At 41.1% G+C, this 21,589-nt stretch overlaps 1 protein-coding gene across 1 annotated transcript in view; it reads right to left on the minus strand.

Annotated features, from left to right (window-relative positions):
• CAMKMT (calmodulin-lysine N-methyltransferase) overlaps positions 1-21,589 on the minus strand; it is a 322,383-nt gene that overhangs the window by 40,068 nt on the left and 260,726 nt on the right. The window contains 3 exon segments of the mRNA XM_080685227.1: positions 3,025-3,088; positions 4,151-4,205; positions 6,211-6,271. Of these exon segments, the coding sequence (XP_080541353.1) occupies positions 3,025-3,088; positions 4,151-4,205; positions 6,211-6,271 (180 nt within the window).

The following is a 21,589-nucleotide window of genomic DNA, read 5'->3' on the forward strand; positions in this document are numbered from 1 at the left end:
CATCTACCCAGGAGTCTGAGAAAATGTTCAGACTTACAACATTCGCTTATACCTCAAGTCTTCACCTCTTTTCAGATATCTCTGTTTAATAAATCTCAAATCGGACATCTAGCTTTCCAGGTCAAGGTAGAGAGCTCTAGACACTGGTGGTCTGTGAGATCCGAAAGGTTGGCGACCGCTGCTCTAGAAGATACAGCCAATCCACTTGATACATTTTAGGAAGATAGTGAATAAAATAACCTCACAACTGGTTGATATGTTTCTATGATATAAAGATTCAGAACACATCCTTTCATTGCCTCACATATTTAAAAATCAGAAATAACAGAAGATAAAAAGACAATATCAGGAAATGCTCTATTTTAAAAAAAAGGTAAGAATCAGAATGTTAGAAGATTAAGAGACTAGGAAGTAAGGCTCAGTTAGATTTATTAAACTCAGATGCCAAGAACAACAGAAATAATTTTTTAAAAGATGAGAATAATATACAGGCCAATACTCAGATGTGATGCGCAATTGCCAGGTCGATTTTCAATTACATTTCACTGATGTATTCATTTGTTTCTTAATGTGCTCATCTTGCCCATTAAGAATAATTAGCAGCTTTGCTTAGAGATTTTTCTGGCTTCTGGCAATGTTTCTCCCCCACTTTTTTTTTTTTTTTTGGTTGACATTCACTTTTACTTTTTAGAAAGTAATTTTTGAATAATATCCTACAACTGCTATATAATTTAGGCTTCCTAAAATTTTAAAGGAAAGACGTAAACAGTAATTTTTAAATGAGTCTGTTTCAATCCATATGCATCAACAGCATGTGATTCAGTGAATTAGTTATTCTAACAGAATATGGGCACACACATAGAAAAAAATTTTTTTTCATTCATATTAACCTCACTCAGCAAAGCTGCTCAGGATGAATGCCAGTTGTAAGCTCTGTTAGCAAGTCAGGATATCATTAGTATTAAGAGCAGGAAAAACACATTGCCAATTTTTTAAGACTTGATGCATGCTTGTTTCTTTTAATTTTTAAAAAAATTAGATCTAGTTACAACAGAAAAATGCACACAAACATAGGACAACGGCATGACAAAAACTGCACTGGACTAGGAAAGTCCTGAGAGATGAAATAAAACACTGCCCGTTTGGGTCTGCATCCTGAAAGGACCTACTTTATCTACATTGTAGAGTTCTTCCCCTCCTGCCCTCTGGCACCCCGCTATATTAAACCCATTGTAAACCCCAGCACAATAAAGCACTCTCAGGGCTGAGCTTCTGAGGACCAAATGTTAAAAATCCATTTTCTTGGGAGGGGGCTGTACCAATCACTTCTTTGAAAGGCCGGCAGAGTGAATACAGAATCTGAGATTTCCTTTCTGATTTCAAGAGCTGGCCTGGCATCTCTGCTGTTAAAAGCAAAGGTGCGTTAATTAATGACTTAGCATTGCTTCTTTTCTCTGGAAGCTCTGTAGTTTAGCTCGATGATAATTTTAATGTCATTAAATTTACATGCAGACTACAGATGTTTCCCAGAGTTTGTTAAAAGTTCTAATTGGTTCCTGAAGCTGTTAAATGAGACACCTGCTGACTTAAGGAAAACCTCACGTTGCTGGGCCCAAGCTGAAAGTTTCTGTGCTAAAATGACCTTCTCTTGCCCAATAACCCTGCCCCCCTTTTCGCCCCTGGAAGAACAGATCCGCTGGGGCTGAGCCGGCATACCTGACTCCCTCTCGCTCTGTGTTCCCTGACATGCGGAGGAGGAGCACAGGGAAATGATACCGTGCACGAAATAACCCAGAATAAAAGCAGAGTGAATGAACAACATGGGCTCATCTTCAGGAATATTTTGAGAAACTTGCGACAGCCTGAAGATCATGATTAAAATCCTGCATTTTAAAAAAGGAAGCACCTTTTGTGATCTCTTTCCCTTGTGTGAAAGGCCAAGCCTGTGATTGGCTGTTTTTCCTTCCTGAATTTTTTTAAGTCTGTCAGGCAATTAGCGGGGTGGGGCTCTGTAGAGCACACAAGTGCGGCTGCACAGTATCAGCTCCTGTGCTTCTGGTACCTCCTTCCTCCCGTCGGAGCAGCCTGATGGAGCTGCTGCAAAATTTTATTTAAAAAAAAAATTACAGAGCGGAGGTAGCAAAAGGAAATAATTTTTTTAAAAGGCTTTATGTAAGATGCCACAAAAAAATCAGACCTGCTTTGACATTTTAGGAGTCTCAAATTCAAATAAGGAGATTACCTTCTTCAGAATGTAAATGTAAGGCACACCAAAAAACCCAAAGCAAACATATCTTCCACTTTTCCTCTCAATTTCTAACGGCTGTTAACTGCTCCTGAACAAATCAGCTCGATTGCTAAAGTAGCCACAAATTATGCTTGCTTTCTTAAAGTACAGTTCAATTTTCATGAACTCTGTGTACATATTAGTAAAGCATAATCTAATATAATGGGGTTTGAACTATAATAGCATGGCAGGAAAAAAGAGATAGCTTTTATAATCCTAAATAAAAGGAAATAATGAAAACCTGCTAGCTGTTTTCAGTGGGGAGATAGAAGTAACTCCTCAGAAATTAGAGTAGGCATAATATTACATGGCACGGATGTACACTATCAAACACAAGAAAGGTAATGATGAACATGAAGTTGGAAGCTAATTTTTGTATGCAATATCCAATGTAATAAATATTAAATAATTTATTTTGTGCTGGCAAATTTCAATGGAAATAAAAAACAAGAATGCCTGAAAATTATTTGGAAACAAATGTTCTTCCTGCCTTGAGTAGTCCACAAATCATAGGCTCCTTTAAGGAGAAGTGACCATTAAAATCTATCAAAATAAAAAACACTTCATCTTGCCCAATGAACTCCATATATTTCTACTTTTTCTTAATTACTTATCATATGTATGGGAGAAACTCTTTTTTTAATACCCCATGCTGTCTTTCTTTATATCAATTGTTACTGGGGGGAGGGGGGGAGGAATGAATGCAACAAACCCGTTTTCTATCTGAATAAGGATACTTCTGATGGCCTTTTCATTCCCATCAGTTAACAGAACTTCTTTGACATCTGCAGAAATAGCAACCTGGAAAAAAAAAAAAAAAAAGGGAGCACAGCAAACAATGAGCAAATATGCTTGTCTGTGTGGAAGTGAAGACAGGAGTGACAAGCCTTCAGTATCATGCTTCCTCACCTATTTCTCTGTAACAATCTTCAATCTTTTTTCATTTTATGTCTGCATTATTTTAATCATTCAATCAAATCAGTCAATACTTTTATCATTCCATTTGCGGGAGCCTCTATCTTGCTATCATTCTGTTCGGTAATTGCATTGTGACAGCGGATGATGGTATTCTGAGAGGCTTTCATTTGTGGGCTTCTGTTTATCTAGTAGAGCCATCATACAAGGCTGTCACTCTGCCTTTCAGCTTGCTTCTGTCTGACTGCCTGATGCCCTTCATATAACTTTGCATTGCAGGCAGATGGCTTTGTGAGGGTAATTTTTTTGTGAGCTTTGACATGCTCGCACATTGGGCTGTAACCTCGACACATTGTGTAAGAGCGACAGGTTTGTCAAATGCCAATCAGTGTAACAATATGCTTTTATTTGTAGAGACATAAAAACTTGTCTAATGCACTGTGCTGCTACATAGTATCTCCTGAATACATGACTCAGAACCCAGAGAATGGGGAACAACGTTCCTGAATGGCCAATCTAATTCAAAAGAATCTAATTACTGAGCGCTCTGGATCATGTTTGTTGGTGTAATAATGCAGGCAAAACATTAGCAGCTATATCATGGTGCTCCAACTGTGATTCGCCGGGCTATTCCTGTATCTTAGCAAATGGGACTATAATCTGAAAAAAAAAAAAATGCTTTCGCTATGGCAAAGAAAGACTGTGAGAGGCCTGGGATGTCACGACAAGCGATATCGACTCACTGAGGTAAAATGTTTCTGCTCATCGAGGCAACCATAAAAATCAATATGATCCGAAAGTAAGTCAATCTAGAAGGTCTCTCAAGACCCGGCAGCTTGACCGCAGCTGATGCTGTTGACGGTTCTCTGACCCAGCAGTTGGAGGCCCTGGAACATTTTTCCTTTTGTTCCTCCCTCTGAATGAGATTGGAATTGAGAAAAGACCTACCATGAGCCCAGCCAAGCATGTCATGCCACCCCCTAGCTCACACACAGCAAGGTCCCTGAAAGAGAGAAAAGAAATGGTAGAACCCATACAAATTAGATGAAAATGGTCAGAGAGATATATATGTTACAAGAACAAATTGCCATCTGCAGTAAGTACGGCGCTACCAGGAAGTTGTAGAGACATGACTGGGCTACCTCATGTCGTTTTGCGTTTTAAAAATAATTATGAAATAGAAAAAGTCACAAAGCAGGCAAACCAGTGGGGGTTCCCTCATTAGTGTTCACTGCAACATTACCACCGCTGAGCTGAAAAATCTGAGAAGGTTCCTTTTTTATCCCTTGTCAATGGCGCTGTCTTTTAGAACTAAACTAGCTAGAGTAGCGAAAGATAATTGTTAGGAAAGGATAACACTGTTAATCCACATTCATTCCTTCAAAAACAGTTAGACAAGTAAATGAAGAATATATATGAGTGTGTATATACCTATATTATAGTCACACACACACAACACACACACAAAATAAATGCAATCTTGAATTTAAAAAAAAAAATAATCTAAAACAAACCAAAACATTTGGGAAAGCTGAACCGCCCCCATAAAGAACAATTACACAAAGAGCATTTAGCAATTAACACTTAAATCACAACTGACCCCGACACAACACAGTGAATAAACAATGCAGGGACATAATATGGTTAAGCCAGCAAACCCAGCTAAAGTAATGACTGGGCTCTGACTTCACCGCTCCAAAGTAGAGCGGCTCCAAGTTAAAGCTGACAGGCTAACGTGGCACTCTGCACTTACCTTCCTCTTTGTGCCTAAATATCAGTGCTCAACGGGTGACATCCTCGCCCTGGCCCCCTGCCCGCTGATTGGAGCTCCAGTCAAGCTTAAGCACAGCGAGATGAGCAAATGCCAGGCGTTCAGGGCAGCTCTGCAGCCCAAATTCAATACGGCCCTGTTCTTATTCTACATGTTTAGATTCTTAAGATTGTTTCTTCATCCCAGTTTGGGAAGTTTATTACCTCACCCGAAGGGCAGTGGGCTGGGGGGGTGGGGGCGCGGGGGGGAAGGGAGGGAAGCAGCACTAAAAGGGAGGGAGAGGTGGAAAGAGAGGGAAGGGGAGGAGAAAAAGCCAAACAAGAACATTCATAGTCCAAAATACACTTAATGGGTATTTAGTTGTTCAAAGCAATTACAGACTAGTTGGTAAATATAGACCCATTGAACTTCAAAAAATATACATTATTGACCCAGTCTTGTAAGTACATATTGCTAAAACATACACACCATGATCTCTAACGGCTTGTCTGGAATCATAATGGGCTATTCAGGAAGCTTCTATTGGATGACTTTTATAAAATGAGATTTAAAATGAAAAACCTTTATTTTCTGGGTCTACTAAACATCTTTATAATTTTCAAATAAAGGAAGGTTTTTTTTCTTTTTCCTAAATCTCATGCATGGGTTGGATCTATAATGCACAATGACAGTTGAAAACATTTATTTCTGTAGCATGAATCTGTAATTACTATTTATTATTATATTTTATAAATACACGTTGTTAGTATACAAAACACCTTTATAAACCAGGGTTGGGATGGCACCTTTAAATAATAGCTGTGGGATATCTATTTATAAAAAATTCTGTAGTGACTTCTCTGGCAGAAGTTTAAAGAAAGTCTTTATTGTTTTTGTGGGTTTTTTTTTTTTTCTTGACCTTTACAATCAGTAAGGATTGATTGGAGCTTCACTTTTGTTTCCCCAAAATCAAAGTGAAATAAAAAGCCTTGAGTGAAAATCAAAAGCTTTTGACATATAGCAAAAAGCTTGCTGTGCAATATTAGTACCCAAAGGCAATTCAGATTTTTTTAGAAGCAACATGTTTCGCCATGAACTTTTTTCCCTTTATGTTTTCTTTTACTCTCTTTCTCTCTCTTCTTTTCTTATCTTTTAAACAATTTAATTTGAAGAGTGTAATCATAACAATCTTTAACATGCAGATACAATACCCATTATGGGCTGGGGGAAAAAAGTATTTTCCAGTGCAGCTTTGTACCTGAATATCTCACTGTGCTTGAGGCAGTAGTAAGCCAAAACCTCTTCAGCCGGCCAGATGCCTGAAAAACACAAGGGGATACACCTTCTTTTATTATACAAGTCTCTTCTATAATCCTTCTTCGCAGTCATTCTCTTAAGAAATGGCTTTTAAAAATTATGTTCAGTATAAGCCATTTTGACTTGAAACAAATGTAACACAATTATTAGTAGTATTATATCACATGAGTTTCTTTGGTTGTTGATTTTATGATGGTAAGATTTATAACTCAGGAAAATGGTACAATATTCTAAATAAATTTTACTAAATGTCAATCACAACAAAACAGCAAAAACAATAATAACCAAATTTCAAATATCAAAAGTTAAATTTTAATGGGATTTCAGGTAGATCCTAGTGTTGTGCACAAGAATCTTCTTTTCAGCCAATTCATAAGCATCAGTTAAAGACCTGCTGTATATGCAACTTATGTTAGGCAACAATAAATGGAAAAATCACTTACAGGAGCAAATAAAACCACTGAGGTCATTATACCTTTTTGTTTGATTCCATACTAATTTTTTAAATATGCACAGTTTTTCCCTTTCTCTGATTAATAAAAATCAAACTGGAGCATAAAATTAAGAAATTTAAAATTTTCCAACTTTGGTAACCTCATTAAATTTAACAATAACTCTTTCCACTAAATTCCATGGATGGGCATTTTCTAAAATCATCATCTGTAAATTATTTATTTAAAAGACTTTAGTCTTCATGAATGTATATGAATTGCTTAAGGAGGAGTCAAACATGTTAGGAAATTACATTTCCTAGTAGTTATCACAGTTAAGTTTTCTCTTTATACTTTTCTATTTCCCAAAATTTTTACAATAAATATGTATGACTGTAATAATCAGAATAAACAATAGCCTTATAAAAATTACTAGAGGCCTGGTGCACGAAATTCGTGCATGGGGGGGGGGGGTCCCCTCAGCCAGCCTGCACCCTCTCCAATCCAGGACCCCTCGAGGGATGTCCGACTGCCGGTTTAGGCCCGGCAGTCAGACATCCCTCTCACAATCCAGGACTGCTGGCTCCTAACTGCTCACCTGCCTGCCTGCCTGATTGCCCCTAACTGCCCCCCCTGCCAGCCTGATCACCCCTAACCACCTCTGCCTGCCGGCCTTATCACCCCCAATGCCCCCCCCCCCACTGGCCTGGTCGCCCCCAACTGTCCCCCCTGCCGGCCTGGTTGCCCCACGCAGCCTGCTGTTCAGTCATTTGGTCATCCCTCACTAACCCCCCTGCCAGCCTGGTCGCCCCATGCAGCCTGTTTGTTGTTCAGTTGTTTGGTCGTCCCTCACTAACCCCCCTGCCGGCCTGGTCGCCCCACACAGCCTGCTGTTCAGTCGTTTGGTCGTCCCTCACTAACCCCCCTGCCGGCCTGGTTGCCCCATGCAGCCTGATGTTCAGTCGTTTGGTCATCCCTCACTAACCCCCCTGCCAGCCTGGTCACCCCACGCAGCCTGCTGTTCAGTCGTCCGTCTGGTTGTTTCAGCCGTGACGGCCCCTGGCTTTTTATATGTTAGGATGCTTTTCCCAAATGGTCAGACTCAAAGATCAGGCAGGGCACCAGGCATCCTGCATGGCTGTGCAGTCCTGGGAAAGAGTAGTGAATGTTCACTTAGTTCTACGCTCTCTTCTAATAGGTCTTGATGCAAAACTGAAACACTTAACAACACTTAATTTTTTTTTTCCTCCCAGATGCATCTCTAGCTTTGAGGAGTAAGAAATCTGGCATTTCAGAGAAAAGGATGTCAAAAAATTGGTAAGTAAAGTCTTAAAAGAATCAATGGGTAAATATATGAACAGCAAAGAGATGACCCCATAGAGCATTTGCTGCAGCAAAGTCTCAGCCCTGGTTGGGTAGCTCAGTTGGTTAGAGCATCATCCTGATACACCAAGGCTGCAGGTTTGATCCTGGTCAGGGCACATACTAGAATCAATCAATGAATACATAAATAATTGGAACAACAAATAGATGTTTCTCTCTTTCACATGCTCTCTCTCTAAAATAAAACAATAAAACATTTCTTTAAAATGAAATCGAGAATCAAATCAGTGATTGGGAATATAAGGAAGCAAAAAATACCCAATCAGAATAGCAAAAAGAAAAAAGAATCACCTCCCAAAAAATGAAAATAGTGAAAATAGTGTAAGGAGCCTCCAGGACAACTGCAAGCGTACCAACTTTCACATCATGTGGGTGCTAGAAGGAGAAGAGAGAGAGCAAGAAATTGAAAAACGGTTTGAAAAAGTAATGACAGAAAACTTCCCTAACTTGGTGAAGGAAATAGACGTACAAGTCCAGGAAGCGCAGAATCCCAAACAAGATGAACCCAAAGAAGCCCACACCAAGACACATCATAATTAAAATGCAAAAGGTTAAAGAAAAAGAGAAAATCTTAAAAGCAGCAAGAGAAGAGCAGTTGGTTATCTATAAGGGCGTGCCCATATGACTGTCAGCTGATTTCTCAACAGAAACGTTGCAGGCCAGAAGGGAGTGACATGAAATACTCAAAGTGATGAAAAGTAAGGACCTACAACCAAGATTACTCTACCCAGCAAAGCTGTCAGGAGGAAGGCCTCTCTCAAATCTGAGGCTCAACTGGAGAGGCCAGCATCCCCTTAGCGAAGCTGTTCGTTCTTCTGGGAAAAGAAATGCACTGATGGGTGTTACTAAAAGGGAAAGCTGCTGATGCTGGAATGGATAAGTAAGTCTTTTGGACTGTTTTTAGTGTTTACATTCTGTCTCCTTTTCCTTAAACATTTCTGCATTTTCATTGATATTTCATCCCAGGAACTACAGAATGCTCCATAATTTTTTTATGAGGCATCTACTATGTCTCTGTGGATTACAGCATGGTCACTAGAGCTTCAGTCTATTAGTGAGGAGACATTAACTAAATAATTACACAAATGACATGCCTAATTATAATTGTAATAAATGCCATGTGGGAAAAATTGATGGTACTTCTGAGAATATTTCATAGGGGACTTGACCTGATTAGAGGGGAAGTTGGGAGGAGTCCATCAGAGAATACTTACCTGTAGAAATGGAATGTAAGTTGGGACCCAGAGGATGAAGAGGTAAGTAGAAGAGAAAAAGGGGGACAGGGATAGAGGAGATGACCCATAGAAGGGGGGCCTCATGAATTAAAACTTTGAAGAGCTTGATTCTTAGGAATGGAAATAGGGTCAGTGGAGCAGTACAATAAATGAGAAAGGGAAAGAGTAGTGTAAGATGAGACTGGAGGGGTGGTTAGGGGCCAGATCCCATAAGCTCAAAGACCATATTAAGAATTTTATTTTATTTTATTTTATTTTTAAATATATTTTTATTAATTCACAGAGGAAGGGAGGAGAGAGAGATGGAAACATCAACAATGAGAGAGAATCATTGATCGGTTGCCTCCTGCACGCCCCCCACTGGGGATCGAGCCTGCAACTGTTGCATATGCCCTTGACCAGAATTGAACCCGGGGCCCTTCAGCCCGTAGGCCGAAGCTCTATCCACTGAGCCAAACCAGCTAGGGCCATATTAAGAATTTTAAATTCATCATAAAATAAATAATAAAATTTAAGCAGCAGAGTGGTATGATTAGATTTACATTTTAGAAGATAAGTCTGGCTACACTAAAGAAAATAGATTGAAAAGGGGCAAGAGAAGGCAGGGGAAATTAGGTAGACGGCTACTACAATTACATAGGTGAGTGTTGGTGGTGGCTTGGGTGATAGAAGACAGGAAGAAAAGTGGAAAGATATGCGCTATCTTTAGAAGGTACACTGGCAAGGCTTTATAGTGAACTAGAGGCCCGGTGCACTAAATTCGTGCAGCGGGGGGGGGGGGGGGGAAGGGTGTCCCTCAGCCCAGCCTGCACCCTCTCCAATCTGGGACCCCTTGAGGGATGTTCGACTGCCCGTTTATAGGGATTGGGCCAAGGGGGTGTGGCCAGCTGGGGTGAGGGGCTGAGGGCTGTTTTCAGGCTGGCCAACCCCCTTCAGGGTGGGGGTCCCCACTGGGGTGCCTGGCCAGCCTGGGTGAGGGGCTGATGGCTGTTTGCAGGCTGGCCACACCCCCCGGTTACCCAAGCTCCCAGCCCCTCCTTTTTTTCTTTTCTTTTTTTCTTTTTTTTTCCAGCGCCTCCTTGAGCAGAGGCCAGGGCCAGCTGGAAGCAGGTATCTGGGATTTATTTGTCTTCTATAATTGAAACTTTGTAGCCTTGAGTGGAGGCCAGGGCCAGCCAGGGCGGGCAGGAAGCTTGGCTTCCTCCATCACCGGGGGCAACCAAGCCTCCTGCTCACTCCAGCTCCGAGGCCACTGCCATCTTCGTTGGGTTAATTTGCATATTTGCTCCTGATTGGCTGGTGGGTGTAGTGGAGTGATGGTAAATTTGCATGTTTCTCTTTTATTAGTGTAGATTAGAGGAAGAGGGTGATATGAGAGAGGGAGGTCTCAAGTATGACTTAGGTTTATGGCATTAATAAGTGGGTGGATGATGCACAGCAGAAGCATATAGATTTTATATGAACCGGGGGAGGGGGAGCGGGGAGCTGAATTCATGGTGCAAAAACACTCACTAGGGGTCTAGGCTCTGATTCTGGCTCTGCCACTAACAATCTGTGTGATATTGGAAAATAATTTAGCCTTTCTGAGCTTCTGTACCCTCATCTGCAAAATACTAGGCTTGGGTTAGATTATATCTAGGAGGACTTCAGGCTATAAAAAAAGCTATCACAAAAAACCATGCTTTGGAGTTAGACAGAGTTCAGTTTCAATACCAGCTCTTATGGTTACATCACATTGGACAAACTACTTAAATTTAAGCCTCCTTCATTCATTCATCCATTCCTTCAGCATACAGTTATTGGCAGCCAGGCCTAGAAGCTGGGATACAGCAGTGAATAAAACAAAGCCCTTACCCAAATAACCTCAACAGGGGCAATAGACAGTAAAGTAGGTAATTTCAGATAATTAATGTTGTAAAGAAAATAAAACATCAATGAAACTGAGAATAACTATGGGGGGGGGGGTGCTACTTTAGCCAGCATTGTTGAGTAATGCCACAGTTCTTTCATTTGTTAAGTACAAGCAATAAAAGTACTAATCATAGTGTTGTTGGGAGGATCAAATGAGCTAATGCATGTAAGAAACTTAGAACAATGCCTGGCACATAATAAAGTTTTTTAATAATGATAGCTATTGATGCTTCTGCTATTGCCATTGTTACTATTTGGACATGTTTTTATGCAGGGAATTTTATTAACTGTGATTATATTTGTATGATATTTTCTTCACCTCTAGATTGCAAAACACACTAGGTTGCAAAAACAAGGGTCCAAATGAATTGTTTTGCAATTCTATTTCTTCTTCTGTTCCTGGAGAAACCAACTGAACCGATAGGACAGAGAATGAGCATGAGGAAGGAGGAGAAATAAAGGAGCACAAAAAATTAACCAAGTATTTCAATAATAAATTCTTCTATGATTGCAAAATGGGTTAGTTTATAGGTATGGTTTGATTAAACTTGTCAATATATGGTGGTGGGAAAATTAAATAGGTACATGCAAAAAAATGAAACTAGACCACCAACTTACACCATATACAAGAATAAACTCAAAATGGATAAAAGACTTAAATGTAAGCCATGAAACCATAAAAATCCTAGAAGGAAATTTAGGCAGTAAAATCTCAGACATCTCACTTAGCAGTATTTTCACCAGTACATCTCCTAGGGCAGGAGAAACAAAGGAAAATATAAACAAACAGACTACATCAAAATAAAAAACTTTTGCATAGCAAAAGAAACCACCATCAAAATGAAAAGGTAACCCACTATATGGGAGAACATATTCACCAATGATACATCTGACGATGGATTAATTTCCAAAATATATGAAGTTCTCATAGAACTCAACACCAGGAAGACAAACAATCCAATTGAAAAATCGGCAAAGGACCTGAATAGACACTTCTCCAAAGAGGACATACAGATGGCCAATAGACATATGAAAAAATGCTCAATGTTACTAATCATCAGAGAGATGCAAATTAAAACTACAATGAGGTATCGCTTCACATCTGTCAGAATAGCTACCTTCAATAAATTAACAAACAGCAAATGCTGGTGAGGATGTGGGGAAAAGGGAACCCTCATGCACTGCTGGTGGGAATGTAGACTGGTGCAGCCATTGTGGAAAACAGTATGGCGTTTCCTAAAAAAAATTAAAAATGGAACTGCCTTGTGACCCAGCAATCCCACTTTTGGTAATATATCTTAAAAATCCTGAAACACCACTCAGAAGGAATACATGCACCCCTATGTTCATAGCAGCGTTATGTACAATAGCTAAGATCTGTTAACAGCCCAACTGTCCATCAGTAGATGAGTAGATAAAAAACAAAACAAATCTGTGGTACATTTACATCCTGGAATATTATACAGCTGTAAAAGAAGAAGAAGGAGAAGGAGGAGGAGGAGGAGGAGGAGGAGGAGGAGGAGGAGGAGGAGGAGGAGGAGGAGGAGGAGAAGGAGAAGGAGAAGGAGAAGGAGAAGGAGAAGGAGAAGGAGAAGGAGAAGGAGAAGGAGAAGGAGAAGGAGAAGGAGAAGGAGAAGGAGAAGGAGAAGGAGAAGGAGAAGGAGAAGGAGAAGGAGAAGGAGAAGGAGAAGGAGAAGGAGAAGGAGAAGGAGAAGGAGGAGAAGGAGAAGGAGAAGAAGAAGGAACTCTTACCCTTTGCTACAACATGCATGGATCTGGAGATTATTGTGCTAAGCAAAATAAGCCCATCAGAGAAAGACAAATATCACATGATCTCACTTATATGTGGAATCTAATAAGCAAAATAAACTGATGAATAAAATAGGTCCAGAGGCATGGATGAATGGAGTAGAATGACAGATCTCAGAGAGGAGAGCGGTGGAGGAGATGGGAAAAGATTAACCAAAGAAAATATATGCAATATACATAGCCCATGGACACAGACAACAGTGTGGGAAGGCCTGGTATGGGGCATGATGTGGGTGATGGAGGGTAAATGGGGGGAAGAGGGGGACATCTATAATACTGTCAATAATAAATAAATAAATATAAAAAAAGAAAGGGAGTTTGGGTAAGTAAAAATACATTAAAATTTCAAACTCAATTTTTAATTCAGATACCTATTTGTGTGATGATTATGAGGGAAGGGAGAGATGAAAGGAGTCCCAGCTCTGTCCTGGACGCTCAGGCAGGAGGGGAAGATGGTCTTCAGAGATCGTTCCCCAGAAGACCCAGCGAGAAAGAGAAGAAGGAATACACTGCAGCCACAGCCACAGCTTCAGCAGCTCATACATTGAAGCCATGGGCTTGGGAGACATTTCTGAGGCTTCTCAGCTTTATGACCTTATTGGCAAGTCACGAAACTCTCCTTACATCAGCTCCTTAACTGGGAGTAATAATACTCTCTACTCCATAAGTATAGGTGTGAGGTTTAGGTGAATTAGAAGAGTACCGAGTAGGTACAATTAAGGCTTATTGTTATGATTTGTATTCCTAGCATTACTAAGTGAACACTTACTACTTGGCAAACACGGGCTGTGCACTTCCGGTGGAATATCTCCCGTAATCTTTAAAATAACCATTTAGGGTCAGGACTGTCTTCATGGCCAGCCAAGGGGCACAGCGAGGCCCCGGGAAGCACAGAGAGCTTAAACGACAGAGCCGGGATGTGAGCCCACACACTCCACCTCTAGAGCCCAGTTTCTCCACACTGTCCCAACCCTGGTGGCTGGCCCTGGAGTCAACAGAACGAATTTCTAGTTCTCATGACTATGTCGATAATTCATTTTGGGACTTTGGACAAGTCATATTTGGGCTCTAGTTTCAAGAATAAAATGGAAGGGTAGAATTGATTTCTGAGGCCTCTTTCAGCTCTCAATCTAATGGCTACAGATTAGTATGTGTGTGCATTTTCCAAACAAAAGCTACACAACTGTCAGTGGGCTGTAGCCCAGGACATTTTAAAGAAATCAGATTGGTTAAAATATGTTATTGGTACTATAATCTCAAATTTAAACACCTACCAGGAAATATTTTAGTTAGGATTCAAAACAATCTTAAAAGTCCAAGTCTTCATGTCTATTGAAATTGAATTAGAACTGTCTTTATTAAATAAACTTCACAGCTTCAGAAAGGAACTGCTCTATACCTATATATTCTAGTTGTGGTAGCTTTTTATTTGATTAATCTAGCATGTAATAACAGACAACTTTCTCAGGTACAATTTTCCCTCTCTAACACTCAGCATAATTCTCAGCTATAAGCTGTATTTTTTCCGCAAACACATTTTCTCCTCCTCAGGGAAACAAACTACCTTTTGGGCAGAGGCATTTCCCCAAAGTCTCCAAGCAAGGTAGCAGAACACCTCCCAGTGTGAGCTCCCTGGGCCTAGGTGAGAAAATGCTCCATCCACACTGGTTAGCGAGGATGTCTGAAAGTGAGACCCAGAAAGCCAGACCAGAGAGCACCTAGCACAAGGGGAAACATGGGCTGGGTTTCCCAGAAACAGCACCACCTTCAGCAGTAGAAAAATGCAGGAGGAAAAGGAAGAGGAGAGGGGGAAAGGAGGAGGAGGAGGAGGAAGATTTTCATTGCTATGTTTACTACAAGTAACCCTCTCCCCCAAAACCTTGCTGTGCTTAGTGTCCTCAGAGGGGGCAATCAGCCATCATTTTGATGAGATCACCCCTTTTCCTTTTAAAACAGGACTGTGTTGTGTCCTGAAGGTCATGTATGAGCAGCGATGTGTTGCATGGAGTGCAACAAAGAAGAAAGTATTAGGAAGAACTGTAATTGTTCCTTGTCTTAGGTAGTGAGCAGTTGGCCAACATCACACACACTTGTTCCATGGCACACCAAGGAAGGGTAAGGAGATGTGGCTCCCTCCTTCTGAGTTACCTGTGACTCACGAATTCCCTTTCCAAAGCGGCTTCCTGCCTCAGAGTCCAGCTTCATCTCACTTCTAGGTGAACACTGTGACTGACTTCCACACAAATTGAAAGCCCGGTGAGCCATGTGGAGGAGTACATGCTCTCCGCATTTAGGAAAGCCTCCCTGGAGAGAAAATGGTATTCAGGAGGCACATGTTACATGTGCCAAAGCAATGCAGTACATTTATTCAAGGGCGCTGGGAATAGGCTTCTTACACACAGAACCTACTTATCAGTGTTGTTTGGAAGATGCATGCCCCAGCATTTCAAAATTGCCATCATTCCAAGAGGTGCTGGCACCAGGAGGGGAGGAGAAGACAGGATTATCATTCCACTAATACTAATACTGCTGTGTCTCTGATTGAGAAGAAGAGGGAGAGACACCAGGGCTATATGTGCACAGAGGAAAGGCCACGTGAGGACACAGAGCGAAGGAGGCCTTCTGCACAGCGAGGAGAGAGGCCTCAGGAGGAACCACACCTGCCAACACCTTGATCTTGGACTTCCAGTCTCCAGAACTGTAAATCTCTGAGCTCCAAGTCTGGGGGGCTCGTTATTAGAAAACTGCCTTCATTCCAAGTTCCTCCTCTTAGGCCTACGTGGGGAAGGGGGAAGGAGGAGGGCTGCCTTCCTTAAAAAAGAAAATATATAAAGAAAGGGAGGAGAGGGAGAGATAGAAATATCAATGATGAGAGAGAATCATTGATTGGCTGCCCCTGCATGCCCCACACTGGGGATCGAGCCCGCAACCCGGGCATGTGCCCTGACCGGGAATCCAACAGTGGACGCTCAGCCACTGAGCCATGCCGATTGGGCAGGGGCTGCCTTATTATAGCAGGACTTGCCATTAGCAAGTCCCAAAAGGTAAAATATTACTCAGCAAATTGACTTGGTAAATAAGGCAACTAGTCATTGAGGCTCAGTCTCAACTTACTTGAAACAAACCCCTCCCTGGCATTTTTTTTTGGGGGGGTGGTTTTATTTTATTTATTTATTTTTCCTTTATTAAGGTATTACACCTGTGTCCTTATCCCCTCGTTGTTCCCCCACCCACTCCCATTCATGTCCTCACCCCCCTGGTGTCTGTGTCCATTGTTTATGCTTATATGCATGCATGTAAGTCCTTCAGTTGATCTCTCCCCCTTACCCCCACCCTCCCCTACCTTCCCTCTGAGGTTTGAACATCTTATCAATGCTTCTCTGACTCTGGATCTGTTTTTGTTCATCAGTTTATGTTGTTCATTATATTCCACAAATGAGTGAGATCATGTGATATTTATCTTTTTCTGACTGGCTTATTTCGCTTAGCATAATGCTCTCCAGCTCCATCCATGCTGTTGCAAATGGTAGGAGTTCCTTCCTTTTTACAGCAGCGTAGTATTCCATTGTGTAGATGTACCACAGTTTTTTAATCCACTCATCTGCTGATGGGCACTTAGGCTGTTTCCAAATCTTAGCTATTGTAAATTGTGCTGCTATGAACATAGGGGTACATATATCCTTTCTGATTGGTGTTTCTAGTTTCTTGGGATATATTCCTAGAAGTGGGATCACTGGGTCAAAAGGGAGTTCCATTCTTAGTTTGTTGAGGAAACTCCATACTGTTCTCCACAGTGGCTGCACCAGTCTGCATTCCCTCCCTGGCATTTTATCTGAAAGTAAATGGAAGATATTCAGATTGCTTTAAAAAAAGAGAGAGAATGAGAATTGGCTGAGAATCTCAGCTGTGCAAAATGACCATGGCTCTGTCGTCCTGTCTCCCTGCTCATTGTTACTCACTGACATGAAGGAAACATGACAGTCTGCTCTCCAGAAATGTCTGCGGCTGCCGGCCTTGGGCGGCTGACTGCCCTAATGGGGAAACACGGTGCGCACGTCCTGGCTGTAAACACAGCGGTCTGGCTCTGCCAGGCCGTCTACAAATGGCTCCAACCAACTTGTATGATTGTCTTTAGCACCTCCTTGGATTTTTAAAAAGAAATTAATTTGATTTCATTTTCCTTCCCTGGTTTTTCAAATAGTCATTAAAAATTAAACAACACTGGGAAAAGCCTTTTGTGATTATAGCCTTCATTCTCCGGCAACAAACTGGATCTATAAATGTACGTACCATTGTAGATGTAAATTACAAAATTTATATTCAACTATATTAAAACATCTATTCCAAAAATGATTACCAGTTGTGAAAAGCAGACAGGCTTATCACTTGCTGTCAGTTGTTCATGTCTAGTTAAGCAATAATGTGCTAAAACTGCTCTTTTGTTTTGTGTAAGAATTTTGGCAATAGAAGAAATGAACACTCCGTTAATAAAAACTCGGGCTGTTCTCTGCTTTGATGGAGGAAGCAGCTGCCTGTTTTCATTTGCTGCAGAGCAGCAAAACCCATCAATATAATAAGCAGCTTAGATGCACCCATCCACAGCATCTGTAAGGATATGGGCTATTCGCTCAAAACCAATCCTGGTTTAATTTTAACAAAGATGTGTCTGACATCGTTGAAAATGCATTAGAATAGGTTTTGAAACAGAAACAGTTTCTTTCTTTTAAATGCTTTTTACAGATTTGAAAGGTGAGTATGCCTAGCTGCCTGATAGCTATGATAAAAACCAGCCCAAACGGTGAGGCCATCCCAAAACAAGGGCAGTGGAGAGAGCAAATCAAGAGGCAGTTATGTGGTCCCCTTCAAAATGGAAGTCGTTCATTTGAGTGATTTCATTCATTTATTCATTCAAACAAATATTGACTGAATCATTACTACACACTGACTTGGGCTAATACTGAGGCCTCACTTCCTACTCCCAGTGAGTTCACTCTTAGGAGAAAAGATGGGCACAAAACCATAAGTAAAACAATGCGTTAAGCACAGGGATACAGACACACATTTTTCTATTACGTTTTTAGTTTTAAAAAAAAATTCAAATAGCCACAGAACACAGTGGAAATTAACATAAAAATTAGAAATCAAATACTGTCTCCTCCATTACACAGTCACACACTTCATTAGACATACTTTAAGAAAAGACAATCTGATTTAAAAAATTGAATTGTATTTAAACACATGTCAAACTGTTTACTAGTGTAGCCAAGAATTGTCATACCTTGGAGAGGAAGTTTTAGGATTTTAAGTTTGTTTGGACAGCCTCTAATTTTAAAGTAACCATTAGATACTTTCACATGAGCACGAATGCACCACATGGCAAGCCTAATGGGAAAACACAGACTTTACAGCAACTTTCAGTGTGGTACAGTGGGCATGGTCTAGTAAACATGCTGAGAGAATATTTTACTCTCAAAGTGACATTCCAAAAAGTCAGATAATTCTAAATCCTTTTTCTGATTAAATATCACGTAAGTAAGCATCTCAGTGTGATCAACCAGGGACCTGTCTGATGGCATACATGATGTGGGCTTAAACATTAGCTTCTCAGGATATCACATTTCAATACGCATGTTTGCAGGAACATTGAGAAAAAGCACCCCAAAATGTAGAGCCAAGGGCTTTCTTTTTTAAAATATATTTGTATGGATTTCAGAAAGTAAGGGAGAAGGAGAGAGAGAGAGAGAGAGAGAAACATCAATGATGAGAGAGACAGTCACTGATTGGCTGCCTCCTGCATGTTTCCCACCAGGGATCGAGTCCGAAACCTGGGAACATGCCCTGATCAGGAATCGAACCATGACCTCCTGGTTCATAAGTTGATGTTCAACCACCGAGCCATACTGGTTGGGCAGGGCTTTCTTATTTAAACATGTTTACTGTAAAACACACATATCTGGGTTTTAATAATAAACTTTTTATTTTGGAATAATTTTAGATGTTCAGAAAGATAAAATGTTGCAAAGACAGCACAGAGTCACTGATGGCCTTCACCCAGCTTCTCCCACTGTCAATATCTTACATTTGTCAAAACTAAGAAACTGACATTGGCATATAATGTTAACTAAACTCATGGGCTTGTTTTTAATGGAAGGGCTCCTATTCAGGATGAGGGCAAATGAAGGTATCTGTCCAAAAGTCACAAATTAAACCTAAAGGGCAGTACTAGCATCTATCGTATCTTTCCTCCCCTAATTCTCTTCCTTCTTAAGATACTCTAACGAAATTCCTATCAGATTTAAAAGTTAAAACAGGACATAAGCCCTAGCCGGTTTGGCTCAGTGGATAGAGTGTTGGCCTGAGGACTGAAGGGTCCCAGGTTCAATTCTGGTCAAGGGCACGTACCTCGATTGCAGGCTCCCAGCCCTGGTTGGGGGCATGCAGAGGCAACCAATCAATGTGTCTCTCTCACATCCATGTTTCTCTCTTTCTCTCCCTCTCCCTTCTACTCTCTGTAAAAATCAATGGAAAAAAAAGTATCCTCAGGTGAGGATTAAGAAATAAACAAACAAAGATATAAAAATGCATATACCTTAGGGTTTAAAAAAATCTGACCCCATCAAGAGAATTGTGTAGCCAAGTGAAGCCTTGGTTCCCTTTTCATTGTTGAGTGGGGAGAAGGTTATTTCTAGTCATTATTCACACAGAAACTCTGATTGTCCCTATTCAATTAATACTTTCATATCCCAGTGTGACCTGGACCTTATAACCAATCTGTGGCAGCATGAGTTAAGAACCACAAAGAAGCCAGAGGTCATTATTTTTCGCCCATTCGGAGTATTTATAAAGCATTCACCATGCTTTCTGTGCTCGCTTTCTTCCCTCCTCTGCTCCACTGGGCACAATGCGTCCAGAATCCCGCAAAGATTCATAGGCTATGCACTGGTTAATGGTGGTCTCTGCAACAGCAGGTTGGAAAAGCTGCCTTTGGGGAGTTCCTTTCTAACTACAACTGGTGGTTTCTATGGATTGAATTGTGTTCCCCCCAAATTCACACCTTGAAGCTCCAAACCTCCAATGTGTCTGCATTTAGAGATAGGGCCTATAAGGAGGTGATTATGGTCAAATGAGGTCATAAGGTGGGGCTCTGATATGACAGAATTTGTGTTCTTAGAGGAGACTCCAGAAAGTGACCCCCACCCCGCCTCCAACCTGTGCATCACAGAGCTCATGTGAGCACACCTATTAGTCGGAAAGGGAAATCTCAATAGAAACTGATCAATCCTCATCTTGGATTTCCAGCCTCCAGAACTGTGAGAAAATAAGTGTCTTGTAGTTGAAGCCACCCAGTCTATGGCATTTTGTTATGGCAGACTGAGCAGACGAAGACAGTGGTCAGCCCTTGGTACCTGATGTTTGGGTGGACTCCCCCTCCAGCCCCAATACAGTCTAAGAACACCCTCCCTAAAACGCAGACGGGACCCGCAGAACAAACAGGGCACAGTCATGGCCCCAGTGGGGCCCTTCCCTGGTCCCGTGGTCGGCAAACTGCGGCTCGTGAGCCACATGCGGCTCTTTGGCCCCTTGAGTGTGGCTCTTCCACAAAATACCACGGCCTGGGCGAGTCTATTTTGAAGAAGTGTCGTTAGAAGAAGTTTAAGTTTAAAAAATTTGGCTCTCCAAAGAAATGTTGTACTGTTGACTAATGAGTTTGCTGACCACTGCCTTAGTCCATTACTTTCTCCTCCCCTTCCCTTCAGGTTCCCTTCTAGCCATCTCATCTTGTCTCCTACTTTTCATTTTACTCGTCACTGCAGTATTAGCCCTCCTTTTCCATTTAAAAGAATTCATAATAGAAGAGGAAACATTAATCATACTCTGATAAAGGAATTTCCTGATAACACCTGCAATATTTCATAAATACTCTTGGATCTGTTTCTTTATGTTGTCTTTGAACATAAACTTCTTGAGGGCAGGGAGCTAGCTCACTGCTTCTCTTGCTTCCCTGTGGCATGTTTACATGGTGCATGTGAAAGCATGTTGAATTCATGTAGAATGGTAGCAAAATGTTCTAAACCCTGGAACTAGCAACAATAAAAAAAAAAAGAATCCCTTTTCTTTTACAAGAGCTATTTGCTGAGCTTTATATGAGGTATCTACTCAGGACCTGATTCTACCTGTAAATGCAATCACAGGTCAATTCCTGTGCGGATAAGTTTCTAATTGTACTCAGTCCACTTTCTCTGGCTTTCTTATCTATATCCACAATCTGCAGAACTGGCAGGACAATTATCACCAGAAGACAGGAGAGATGCTCTGGGGAGTAAGGCTGTCCTGGGCCTGAAAGGTGCATGCCTACAAGTTTGCAGGCCACAACAAAGAATCCACATTCAATAGGCCATCTTTCTCTAAATCAATCCTTTTGCCTCCTTGCACAGAGCCACGTGTGTCATGGGTGTTCATATCTGGAGCTTATCTGCGGATATCAACAAACATGCAGGTCTCTAATCATAGTAGCCTGGAATGAGTCCCAGAATCAGCCCTGTAAGTAACT

Source organism: Plecotus auritus (assembly GCF_963455305.1).
Source record: "Plecotus auritus genome assembly, chromosome: 8".
NCBI lineage: Eukaryota > Metazoa > Chordata > Mammalia > Chiroptera > Vespertilionidae > Plecotus > Plecotus auritus.